This window comes from Protopterus annectens, chromosome 9.part0 (assembly GCF_019279795.1).
Source record: "Protopterus annectens isolate FY-2018-M chromosome 9.part0, PAN1.0, whole genome shotgun sequence".
In the NCBI taxonomy this organism is placed as follows: domain Eukaryota; kingdom Metazoa; phylum Chordata; order Ceratodontiformes; family Protopteridae; genus Protopterus; species Protopterus annectens.
The window spans coordinates 1038303478-1038317491 of record NC_056743.1 but is presented as its reverse complement, the minus strand read 5'-3'; the positions used below and the strand labels follow the sequence as shown (position 1 = coordinate 1038317491).

General features: G+C 35.5%; 1 protein-coding gene across 1 annotated transcript in view; it reads right to left on the bottom strand.

Annotated features, from left to right (window-relative positions):
* Positions 1-2014: 2014 nt before the first annotated feature.
* Positions 2015-14014, bottom strand: part of LOC122811778 (keratin, type II cytoskeletal 2 epidermal-like) — a gene marked incomplete in the record, with an annotated part of 49841 nt that continues 37841 nt past the window's right edge. Inside the window, 2 exon segments of the mRNA XM_044083838.1 lie at positions 2015-3808; positions 8277-8497. Coding sequence (XP_043939773.1) covers positions 3520-3808; positions 8277-8497 — 510 coding nt within the window.

The following is a 14014-nucleotide window of genomic DNA, read 5'->3' as shown; positions in this document are numbered from 1 at the left end:
ATGCTTCTTTAATTGAAAACTGCTTCTATTTCAAAGTATGTAAATCTCGTCAATAAGAACTTGATCACCTTGCCTCTTCCTAGTGACCAGCAAATCCAAGCTGTCAGCATGATGCTATTTACAAAATTGCATATTTGTTATCTTGCAAACTCTTCTAGATAATATATTTATCACAGCATGGAGCTCAGTTACTATAACATTTTTTGTGGTCTGTATCTAAGCTTAAAACTCTGTCCACTATGTAGACGAGGTTATCAAAGTTGGCTTTGTTCTCCAGACCTGAATTTTAATTTTAAGGTTTCCTTGCTTAGAATTTTCTTACTATACCACAATCCTCTTTAGAACAGATTTATTATTTCCCCAGATTTTATATTCATACATTGTTAACATCCCACACAGAGAAGAAGCCATAAAATATCTTTAAATTCTCACTCTCAGCCAGCATTTAGAAATAATGTAAGACATTTGGAGCTTCTGCAATGTCTTATTCAGTACTATCCCTACACGTAACAGTTACCAACTGCTTTTCTTCTCTGAATTAGTAAATCGTATTTAAGTCCTTGAAAACAAATAGAATAATATGCTCATGCCATGTAACAGTATCATCTATCATAGCTTCCCTTTAGACTTTCAGCTGAAAATGATATAATTTCTCATATACAGCTTAATTACTTTCCAGCTAGTGGTTATTTCATATAAACGATGATGTCTGTATGTTACACCCCATGCATTTTAAGTCTATCTATGAAAGCTCACCTTTCACAAATGAGGAATAAAAACTAATAGCACTTTTTTACATCAAGCCCTATCTGATGTTTTTTGAAATAAACAGGTAAGCCTGATATAAAACCATAATGAAAGAAAACATTTTTTTTCATTCTCCCACAGTAGGTTTTAGGATACTGTCTTTGCCTTTCTGTTTGAGCCAATGTCTTGTCAAGAAGCATTGCAAAGAAATAGCTTCATATTTTCTTTTCACTCAAACAGAGATTATTTTGCTAGAGAAGGGAACCAGCCATTACAGGAACCTGACTGTATATCTTTTGTTATTTCACTCATCTCATTGGGCATTTTAATAGGTCATACAGTCTGCCTTTCAACAGATATGTAGACAAGGTTTTAAAACAAAGAGATTGAAGGTTCTTCTATGAGGATATGCTCAGAATTTGTGTAATTTAGATTACAGAGACATGAGTTCATGAGTGCCATTGATGAATAAATGATATGAACTTGACAACAGGTTGCACCCAAAATGCCCCCCAATGGTTTGGGTTTGGTATATCCATCTGATAATGTTCTGGATGAATTTTACATCTGAACAAGCAGTTACCTGACTCTGGAATCTGAATTTGTAATTTTGGTGGTGAGAATTCCCCTCACATCTAACATGCAGGATGTTTGGAACTATGCACACTGCTATTTATATAATCACATCTAAATATGTTGTGCCTTTGACAAACTGAAACAATTATATGTTCTATGTCCAGTGCATAACAAAGATCTCTTCATTTTGCTGCTTGGGAACGAAATCTGTATGGTTGTACATCTGCATTCACTGCACAGTCACTGACAAACATGTACACATAAATCACAGCTGTGATAGATGCTTTTCTACTGGTTGGTGTATGTGAGCACTTGTGTACAAAACTAATTAGTGGAAACCAAGTAGAATGGTCTGTAGGACTGCAGCATTAATATACTCCACTTGTGTTGGAGGTAGCACATGATCACTTGAACCAGAAATAAATGCTGGTCTAATGGTTTCCTAGTGATTGCTTATCTGACACAGTTTTAATGGTGAACTGACTTACCAGAATAACAATTCTATCAAAATGGATGACCAGTGATTAAATAAGAAACATCAGACAGGTGTGGAATACATCTCATTTCTGTTCTGACAGAATGTGATGTTCAAATTGTGGATGAATAGGTGGCAATAAATGCTTCTTAACAAGTCATTTTAAATTTAGCTATGATTCTGAATATTTGCTGTCAAATAATGAGGCATGGAAAGTAGTGTAAAGTAAACTTTATTGTGAAGAAATAAAACAAAGCAATAGAACCACAGGTAGTTTTGTTCCTCTCTGCAGCTTTCTTTAATAGACAAATAAAATACAGCTAAACGAAATACTGCAGTAAGGACATATAAATTCACCTTTAAAGAAAACAGTACTCAGCTCTGTTAATAGTTAAGCATTGTTTCCATACTGTGAAATAACAACCATGGAAAAATACCAAAAATCCACAAAACATTACATTACTTAGAAGGGAGTCTGCCAACCACCAAAAAACCTTCATATGCCATTATATTCAACCATTTCCATAACTTTTATTTAGTGCTTTCATTCATTTTCATACAATGAACTTCATCAGACCTTTGTGGACTTTTGGTTTGTTTTCCTTGTTATAAAATTACATGGAAGAATACTACTTATACATACGTTTCTGCAACAACATACTGCTGATTTTTTAAGGAGTAAGAACACAGAATAGTATGACTTGTTTGTGAAATGGTGTACTTAATTACAAAAGGACCATTTATGATTCTAGAAATGGTGATCTATTTTGCAGTACTCATTTTCTGACCATATTTAATAAAAAAAAATAATAATAAAACCTCTTCCTAGTGATGCAAGCAGAGAAACATGATCATCCCGGCAGTTTGAAAAATGTACATTTTAGAAATTTCTGACACTAGGTATGGAATAACCCACTATATACAGAACATACCATTTACTCTATAGAGTCGGTATGACTGTTACTGTAACATGAAAGATACCTAATGAATAATAAGTGCTCTACCTATTCTGCTGCTATTGTCTCTGTTAACTTCACTTTAAAAACAAAATAAAAGGGAGATGCTAATTTTACCCAGCAGTACATTATTATTATAAAGTCATAAGATGATATGTAGAGAGAAAGAGCATGAACTACATGGGAAATGTGAAACCTGCAAGCTTGTATTTCAGTAGAAGTAGCTGCTAAAATACTGGCTCACAGTTTCAAAACTCCCAGGCTTTCCTGACTAGTTAGTAAATTCACTGATGGATTTAGTTTGCACATCTGCTGTAAAGATCATTAAGAACTCTATAACAATGCTGGTGTAATTTTAGTGAATTATATCTCATAATGCCATGGCAGTGCATACTTTCTGTAATATATTATCCTACTCATTTATAGCCCTACTTTCTGCTAATAAGTAAACGGGAATGTCAACTCATCTTACTAAGTGGAGTGCAAAGAGGGAAAAATGCAACTAAACCAAATATTGTAACAGTGTTACTGATGCAACTACCAATTTTATCTCATATTCCAGATAATATTATATTTACCTTGTATATTTGCAAATACAACTGTGTAAGTGAATTAATATGGCCTTTTCTTCCTTTTTACCTAATGTCTTGGCTAATGCATATTATGCAATATTCCTCAAAACAATAGCCAGTTGTATGGTAAGGATTATAGAGCAGACATGTTAGTGCCATGCATGGGTATTTCCTAGGCACCTGGGTTTAATTCTTAGTATCTGGTTGCTTGAACTGTTCTTGTTGAGCTCTGTCGTACTGATGAGCTCCCTCCTCCAGTACTGAGACTGACCCGCCCAGCTCCACCACTGCCAGATCTTCCAGAAGCTGAACCAAAGCCACCCATTCCTCCTCCTCCTCCAATTCCTCCTCCTCCTCCTCCTATTCCTCCTCCTCCTCCAATTCCAAATCCTATTCCACTTCCAAATCCTCCTCCACTGCTCACTGTGCTGGTTGATGACTGAATGAGTACTTTAGCCTCCGGCAAGCATGTTCCATCCATCCTGCAAAAAAAAAATAAAAAAATAAAAAGTCAGTAAAAAAATCTTTCAAGACATACAAAAATACAAATCTCAAGATTACTAAATATTTCTGAAGTAATAACACAGAATTCTCTGAAATGGTACACAAAGAAACTACTGGCATAAATAAAAATATTACAGAAAGCTTTTAATTATTCTTTTCCTAAATATATTAAGATTATATCATTTATTAATTACAGTTCTGATCTCAAACAGAATGAGATACAAGGGGCTGCAGTCATTATTTCGGTATTGTTCTGACTAAAGGAACAGAAATAATAAGCAGCTGTCTACTTGAGCACACACTGAAATCTCTTGGTTAGAATGCATTGCCTATGCAATGACGCTGTAGAAGAAGGGCATTTAGAATTAAAACTGACAATTCAAAAGTAAAAACTGAACATTTTCATGCAAAATGGAAAGGGCACCTATATAAAATGTGTAATGCTCATTGTTGCTTTACTACTGACTGTTTACTTATTTTTAATTAGTTTTTGTTTACATGATTAGCCCATTAGGCTGTTTTCAGGAGAGACGTGATACTATTTTGGGAAATTAGGCCAGGGCACTGAGGGATTTTCCCCTACTCTTTTCAATAGGTACCTTTGGATATTTTACCTCCAAATGAGCTTCCACCACCTCAAGTTAGAAGGGACCTCTGTTTAACATCTTATCCAAAGGACAACACACACAAGAGTGCAGCACCCCCTAATGCTGCATTGCTGTGTCAGCAACATACCTCTCAACCTCTTAGAGCAAGAAATCTGGACAAAGCCATAAATAATTGGGGGACAAATGCCCAAAAATAGGGACAGTTTTTAAATATTGCTCTTATAAACTTAGAAAGTTGATAGAATAACAGATTTAAATTGACATAGATTTTTATGAAGGGTATGAAGTCTGAAACTCAAATGTCTATCATTATTTTCTTACTTAAGTCCTCAATGATTTGCCAGAAAACCAAAATTTTATGAGGAACATACTAAAAATATGAGGCAAAAATCTGGACATTTTGCGAAAATCTGTACAGTTGAGAGGTATGGTCAGCAATCCAACTACCTGGTGTGGAAATAGAACCCATAACCTTCTGCACCCAAAGTAATTGAGCTACCTGCTGCATCACTGACACTGTTACTGTTTCCAGAAACAAGGCACATAATATTTATGATGCTTAGAAGCTCTGCATTTAGAACAAAGGGATGACTGGCTGGAAAGTAAACCTGTTATATGTGGTAGAAGAACTGGCTGTAAAATTAATTTGTTAAGACAAATAAGTGAATTACAGTATGACTATAGTAGTATGTTTCTAGTTGTGTATGCTTGTGGAAGAGCATTAGTGTCTCTTCCTTCTTTGTACCACACATCTTTTTCTATTACAGATTATCTTTTTCTACCTCATACACTAAATGTCAAATCTCACCACTAATTCTTTGTCTTACCTCTGTGCCCAATCCATTACTCTGCTCTCTGTCTTGAGATCCAATCCTAACACTGGCTGTATATGCCAATTGAGATACCTCATGTTTTGTATACAAAATTATTTCCTTCCCCTGTAGATGCTATTCCTGAATTGCACCCTAGTGTTGTGTTCATCTTCACTTCTGATTTTCCCCCACAATGTTGCATTTTTTAGCTTTGATATAACAAGGTCTTTCTGATCTTTGTCTTCCCTCAGTTTTCCAGCATTGGAGAAACACTTGTTTTTGCATTCATTCCAGGAGTGTATCTGATCTATGTGTAATATTTTCTTCTTCTCCGCAATAAAACCAGACTACTAATTCAAGCTGCCCCTTGACTCTGTTAAGACCTTCTTAAAGACACATCTTTGATTTGTTTCTGATGTTATATTTCTAGTGATATCTGAAAACAAACTAATGATATTTTTATGTGTCCAGGTGATGTTTAATATAAAATTCATCACCACCAAGCCCAGTACAAACCCTTTGACACCTTACTTACCACAGACTCTGATGCTGAGGCAATTTTCCACCTACTACATTAGTTTGCTCTTACTTGCTTCTTTCCAAAATTTTCCAAAAAAGGAGAGTGCACTTTGCATTTATTGGATGTGCATAGACAACTCAGATTTTATTTATAGAGAACTAGAGATATAAGAAAATCTGATCGTTTCTTGCCTTCTGTAAGGCCAAAATTGATCAAAGTTTATCAAAAGTTTCTCTGTTTCATTGGCATTCTGATTGCATAATGTTCATGTGTGAAAAGCTGTGTTTGTCCTTAAACAAAAAACAAAGGCATGTTTTACAGGCATGACAGCTTCTTCTACGGCTTTTCTAAGCAGGGTGCTATTGATGACATTTGTGCAGCATCATCCTGGTGTACTGATCACACCTCTGTTTCCCACTACAAGCTAGATGTACAATCTAGTTCCTGTAAATCTTCTGCCTCCATCGTTCTCAGGAATATCCTTCTTTGATCCCACCCAGGTGCTTTTTGTAGTCTGGGAATCTGTCCCAAAGGTTGAATCATTTGAAAATAGAGAACATTGGATACGAAAGTTATGTACTTACCATAATGTTAGATGTGGGTTGTCTTGTTTCTACCTGTTTCAACATCCCTACCTTTGTCCCTCTTCCAAAATTGCCACCTGGTCCTTGAGCAGCCATAGTTGCTATTTCATTTCCTGTTTTTTTTTTCTAAGCTCATACTGTAGGCTAGCCTGTTTATACTGCATTTTGAATAATGTATTGGTTGTGAGTAGGCAAACTACATTTGAAGTACTTTGGGGGAACTGATGGAATTCTGGGTAGAGGAGGTGTCAAAGCCCTGGATTCACAGCTTCCAAACACATTTCCAAGGTTGTATCTGATTGGATCCATTAACCCAAAAGATGAACCAGACAGCAAGACAACACAGATCTAGCATTATGGTAAGTACATAATTTTCATTTAGTCCTTTAATCCTCAGCCAGTGTTACTTACAAGGCCTTCCTTTCACTCTGAAGGGCAGTGAATTACATTGTGTTATACTTAAACTACAAGCTGTTTGCCTTCAGACTCATCATTCACTTCATGTTGGTGATGACCAAATCTCTTGCTTATCAGCCTGGATAGACTGTGTTCTTATCCCATTTCATTCATGCATTTTAAGAGTTCTCTCTCTCTCTCTCTCTCTCTGCTACATATAGGGTGAAATAGAAAGCTAATGGTAATGTTCACTACTGTCTTCCCATTTGTTTTCAGAAACTGTTAAATTTTTCTTAACTTCTCATAACTCTTTATTCTTGCATTTGATGGCTTGTATAAAAAAAGTCATACCCCATATTCACTTTTGTCTCTTGCTCCCTTTAAGCTAGCACCTCTATAACATATTCCCCATTTTTCTTAATTGCATGTTTCAATATTTCTCTGTTCTACCTCATTCTACCTATAAAAAAAGAAGAAACATGAAGATACAGGCATATACACAGGTGGAAGGCATCCCGTGAATTACAGAGTGTAGAGATAACTCAAAAATTTCCAAAATATGTTAGTATATTATATCATGTAGAATATGCATCGACATGGAGAAATCTGTACCGAAATAACAATGAATTTAGGCACAGTTTTTCTAACTACCTCAATAAAAGAGCAAACTCTTACTTACAAACTTCCTGTATACCTTCCAATCTCCATAATGTTTAAAGCTGTTCTCTGATCTTCCTCAACCTTTGTCAGCCAGTCTGTTTCTACCTCCTACTTTAATATCCTGTGGCAGAGCTACAGGCAAAAGAATGACAGACTGACTGTTGTTTTGCAGATTTGTATGACAGTATACTCTTTGTAAATATACACTTGGTCGTTCTACAGGGCAGTCCTGATGTATTAGTATATGCCAGGATTTTGTAAACAGTCCTATATTCTGTATTTTCTGGGCCATAGCTGAAATGAGTCCTTCTCAATAAACTACTCCAATTAACAAACAATACTACAGAGTGAATAACAATTTCATATTCTACAAAGAGTTGCTAGTTGCTGTAACATCTTTTTATTGTTATTTCTGTACTGTCACGCAAGGCAGAAGAATGGATGAAGCAAATTCAGTCAAATAGGCATTTATACAGTAGCAAAAGTAAATACACTTTTGGTAATCTCATGGAATATATATGTTCTGCATAAAAGTATGCCAAATTTCAAAAAATGGCAAATCCTATACTGAAAAGTATTGTTTCAGACTCACAATGAAACAGTTTTGTAGTTCTGCATTTTGTCTTTCCAAGGCTAATGAATATTGTAGTGGAAATGTATTTAATTTTTTATACTTTATTTTCTTAATGAAGACTATGTTTTATGACGAAGTTGTTGAAAAGGCCCCAAAATGAACTATTCTTAGTATACATTATGGTTTAAATTAATGTACTTAATTTCCCTGCGATTTGTTCATCTTCTCCTTCAGTGCATTTATACAGTGGAAAATAAATAAATGATAAGAAGTCATAGAAGTTGTTGCTTACCTGCCCTCCTCTCCAGTCAGTAGTTTCATGTAGGTAGCTATTTCTATATCGAGACCCAGCTTCACATTCATTAGTTCCTGGTACTGACGCAGCATGTTTGCCAAGTCTTGCTTGGCCTTCTGCAGAGCAGCTTCCATATCTGCAAGCTTCGCTCTGGCATCCTGAACAGCAATCTCTCCACGTTCTTCAGCTGAAGCAATGCCAGTTTCCAGGTTACCACACTAATGAAATAATAAATTGCTTTTGTAAAATCATATTGCAAGGATTTCCATTATTACTACATGGCCATTATACCATTTTCCAATATTCATTTTGGGTAGTTAATACTTCCAGACCATCTTCAGAATTAATTTCTTTTTCCTTTGGATATTAATAGCCTTTCACTGTGTGGATATTTGATAAAAATTCTATGAACTAGGTGTCCTAGTTAATGTAATACAGAACAACATGGTCAAATGGGTTTTTAGGTGCAAATCTCTTGTTTACCTTAATCTGTCATGCAGCACATGTATTAATTAAAGTTTAGTACTGGCATTAAATCTTATTTCTGCCATGCTTGCAGAAATGCCAAAAGGCACACAGTGCAAAACATGTTGTTCTGTTAATTTCTTAAGCAATTTACAGTGCTTCTCTTATCTACCTCCAGATTTGCAGAATATCTATGATTTTGCATCAGATTTATGCCCTGTCCTTCAGCAATTAATTTAATCAGACAGTGCTTTGGGGCAATGGCAATTTGAGCTAGGATCCTCAATATTCCCCTGGAAATACATTTTAATTTAGCTTGTTTTTTCTATTTGGACAACAACAGTTTGTCTAGCACTTACTGCAGATGTGTAAGGCTATGAGCTGTTAAACAGCTGCTTCTTGTAGTACATGGCTTGACTCCCTCAGCCTTCATTTGTCTTTTATGTGACTGCCAAGTTACTTTACCAGACAGTACTCCCAAGCTACTCCTGAAAAGAGGCATTTGTGTCCAGTGGGTTGTCCCAGGCTGTTAGCAAATGTGCTATGCATCTGCCTTTTGAATTTCTCCCCTTCACATAGATGCTTATTAGTATTTCATAATATACTATCTGAGTATAAATCACAGCATGTGTCTTATAGTTTAATGGGTTGCCAGATGCATTTTCACAAAATGTGAATTTTGAGGAAAGAGAAGTTTATTGTATCTCATGCTAAGTCTTGTTTTCAACGGGAGAGTGTTTTGGTTTATTTAGAAAATGGATGTCAGTGTTTTATCTATATAATTTGAGACAAACGTTTTAAATAAAATCTAAATCTCTGTGATAATTGTAAAAGTAAAGAAGAAAACAGTATGTACAGTGACAGGTTTGAACAGTATGTATGGTAATTGAGGAGAGACATCCAAGTAAAGAGATAATTGACACAGCTGGCAGGGGCCTAAATCTCTACCCTGTGTAGGGCCTCTTTTCTCCAGGATTTGGTCATGTTCACCCTGGACATGTATGGTACAACAATACAGCATTATTAGTCATTCAAGCAGGATAAATCTGTATTGAGTGATAACACTCAGAAAAGCTATTTTTGATGACTGAACATATATATATATATATATATATATATATATATATATATATATATATATATATATATATATATATATATATATATATATATATATATATAGGTCAAAACTGAGGTGCAGGTGTTCTGCAAGCATGTAACCCCCCCAAAAAAAACAGTCCCTGGCATTCATTGATGCCTGCATTAAGTGTGCACTATTATTTGTGAACAGACAACACAAGCATAACTCACACCTTTCCTCCTTATTTTAGTTTTCTTACTCATTTTCTTGCAGCCTTAAATATCAGGCGGGATTCAGGAAGGTTACCACAAGGTGGAGACTACATGTACACTTAGTGTTGTCTTTCTGAGTGAGGAGAAAGCACAGAAAGTATGGTAGGGATGTTCTTGAATACAAATCATGTACACGGTATAGGCATTATGTGTTTTATGCAATAATATTTTTGATTTTTTGTACGACTTGTGGGTTGTTGAAAAAAAAGGTGATGTACCACTTATGTTGTCTTTAATTGTTTTGCTGTATTCATTGCAATCAAGTATAAATTCATTCATTAATAGGACTGGATTGTGTAATATAGTCTAAATATAAGTAAGGTTCATACGTAAATATGAAGCTATCATTTTACAGATTTTGATAAGCGTAGCCAGTAGCTAGAGATCAGAATCAAACTCTATATCCTGTGTCTGTAAGGATAAGACCTAAACCATTATTCCAATACTCCCCTCCCCTTTGAATATGGCTTTTTAATAATATACTTTTGCAGTGCCTTCTTTACAACCTCCAGCAACAGCAAAGGGTGGAACTGTATATCTTCAGCATCCATTATGTTGTATTGTTGATTGCAAGGGTTTTTGACATTTATTTGTGTTTCAGGAAAGAGCACCAATTTCCACGGATAATTTTCAGACTCACCCTGGGAGAAGTGTCTGGTTAAATACCTTATGCAGAATCATATAATTAGCCAATGGAGGCTGAGGGAATCAATCCTTGTACCACTGGAACAGAGGAAACAGCTTGTTAATAGCTTCTCAACCACCTAAGTCAACTGCCAGACAATTTAGTTTAAAACTATTACTCTGTTACTTTGCACAGAGGACTACAGATCCAATTTATTACTAAGCTGCTTCCTGTAGCAAGGATGCAAGGTTTGAATCTTTCCACCTTCATTTACTTACTGTGTGACACTGAGCAAGTCACATAACCAAAGTGCTTTGGAGAAATTTGGAACTTGGGTCAGGCTCCTTAATGGTCTCCAGGACGGCATACCTAGTACGTATAAGGTTACCAGCCAGTCCCTATTGCACAGCTGATCTAGTTCAGGAACTGTTATCTAGAAATAGCATGGATTGTTGTAAAGTAAATTGGGATGCTTTACTGTGGTCATTTTTATCACAGTCAGACATATGATATGTATACAGTTGGTAAAGTGGCCATAATTGCTGAGTATTGATATTGGTGGCTTATAGTGGCAAGAGTCTGAGGGGACTTTTACATTTTGCTTCACTGTTCAGTATTAAAAAATGTTCAAAACAATAATTTTAAAATATACTCTAACAAATGTTGCTGTACTAAGCAAGAAATATAATGTAAAACAATCAGAAAGATGACTCAAGAATACATGCATGTATGAATGGTCCTAATTATTGGGGGCCCATTGTCTGAAAACAGCCCATGGCTCAATGTACACTTAATCTCCATTGGCCAGATGCATTTTCAATAAATGTGAGTTTCACTGCATTTTTCAATGAGTGTGAGGTTTCAAGAGAATAGAAGTATACTTTAGCCCATGGTAAGTCTGTTTTTAATGTGAGACTGTTATGTTTAGCAAATGACTATCACTGTTTGTGCTATAAAATTTGAAATAAAAGTTTAAATTAAATCCACTCACTGTAGTCATTGTAGAAGTAAAGAAGTTTGAACGCTGACAGGTTTGAACAGTGTTTATGGCAGATAGTCAAGTAATGTGAAACTGAAGTGACTTGGGGGGCTGGTATATTAACCTGCTTAGGGCCCCATTTGACCATGAGCTGGCACTGCATGTAGGTTGATTTGTAGGTGGTTAAAAAGCATATGGTGTATAAGACAACAAATTATTAAGATGTCATTTTTGTAAGAGGGATTCAGATATTCTGATCAATCTGGTAAGAATGACCTTCTATTAAAAGCAAAAAAAGAAGACTAGATTAAGGATTTATTTCATCACTATACTGATTTATACAGTTCCGTGTATGATGGCTGTGTTAAAGGTCAACCGAATTGTTGTGTTGACATGAAGACTTACAACATGCAACTTGCCACTACTTCATTACGCAAGACACTTTTGAGGTTGTGTCTGTAGTGTTGTGTGCAATTCTTAAAACTATATCTAGAATAAAACAGTAGGTTGAGTTACAGTTTGCAGAAGTAAGATAATAACATTGAAATGGATTGTGGATATATATATATATATATATATATATATATATATATATATATATATATATATATATATAAGTTTTGGGGTGCGGGGGCTTGGCTCCCCTGAAAAAAGAAGTTTAAAGGAGAAGAACAATTTTCAAGATTCGCTCTTCTTCTGTGTTTTTCAGTCCTTTTTTTCAGCTTGTCAACACTCAGCATTTTAAGTGCAGACATTTCAATAAGGAGCCATGTCTGAGAGTGACTGAAGGAAGTTTCCTGTGCCAGTGTGATGCATAGGCCACTAGTTGTATAATTACTGGAGAAGAATGCTCTTTAGCAATGCTAGTAATTACTGACGATTCAGAGACAATCACATTAGTCGATAATGAGCTCTTCCTCATTGTGGCTAACCATGTCTACCTGTGGTAGACAGTTAACATGGCCACAGAAAGTTTTTCTAAATTTCTGAGTATTTTTCTGAAAGTGTCAGCATGCAATTGAGTATTTGCTTTATTGACGACACAATGTTGAGCAGAATGCTACAGACACATTATCCTTTTCAACAGGTACTATATTTATATAGCTCACAGTATTGAATTTTCAGAAATCATTTGTTAAAAAAATAACATTTTAATTTAATGCCCTTTTTTCTAGTTATCTAGATAAGATTTTTTGCACAAGTATAGTAGTGTAAAATACCAAAATTCATTAATGATAAAATTACCGAAGTACTGGAAATTGTTCATGCCACATAGGAGAGAATTCTTAATTTTTTAGAGCACTAACAGTCTATAAGATGTTTTTCTTCACAACTCAACACCCATAGTATGGTTATTGTTGAAGTGAATATAGTATCTGAATATTAGAATGAAATAACCTCTTGCTCTCTTGCTCATGTGGTGTTCTAATTGTCTCTGATCAGGACATGCAGCAGAAAGAAATTGGCTCCTTTCTTTTTAGAATTAGTACTGCAGATACAATGATCTTGATCTAAATATATTCCATGGCTAAACTCCTTCTGCAGTGAAACATATACAGGTTTATGTGTTAATTTTAAAAACAAAGGTCACTAAATCACTACTGCTGGCAGATTCATGTGCTCATTACTATAAGTATAAAAATGCCTTAAATATATCTTGGGCAGATTTCAAATATCACACACACATATACTAGATTCTCTGATTCAGATATTAACAACACTGCCTCAGTGTGCTCCTACACCCACCTCCCTCAGAAAAACATGAAAACCTTAATATCCTACAAGCGCACCAACATCAGTGACCACTGTTATATCAAAGAAAATGGTAACTCCTTATAATTATTATGGAACACATTAACAAAGAAGACAGAAAAAGAAGTGTGAATCTGGGCCCACCACAGTAGGGCATCAAACTGTACTGCTTCAAAGCTCAAGGCATTCTCCCAGAGTTTGAAAACTTAAATGTTACTGTGCATAATCTTCTCAGTGTCAGAATTACATAACACTTACTTACACCTACAGAATGTGAGCACTTGATTTGCCCAGCAACTCTTGCCTCCCACATTTCTTTTTTATTGTAGTTTCACAACTGCAGTGTACCCAAGTTTGTTTTATCTATTTGTGAGACATTGATTTCAGCCTACATAACCATTCTGTCCCCTTAGTACAGATACTAGACACTTAGCATGTGTAATCTACATCCCCTTTTTCCACTTTTGCACATGTGGTTGGGGTGTCACTTCACTTCAACAGTGACAGTCATCTACAACCATGGTTTTCACTGCCAGGTGATTCTAGCTTCCCCCTACAACT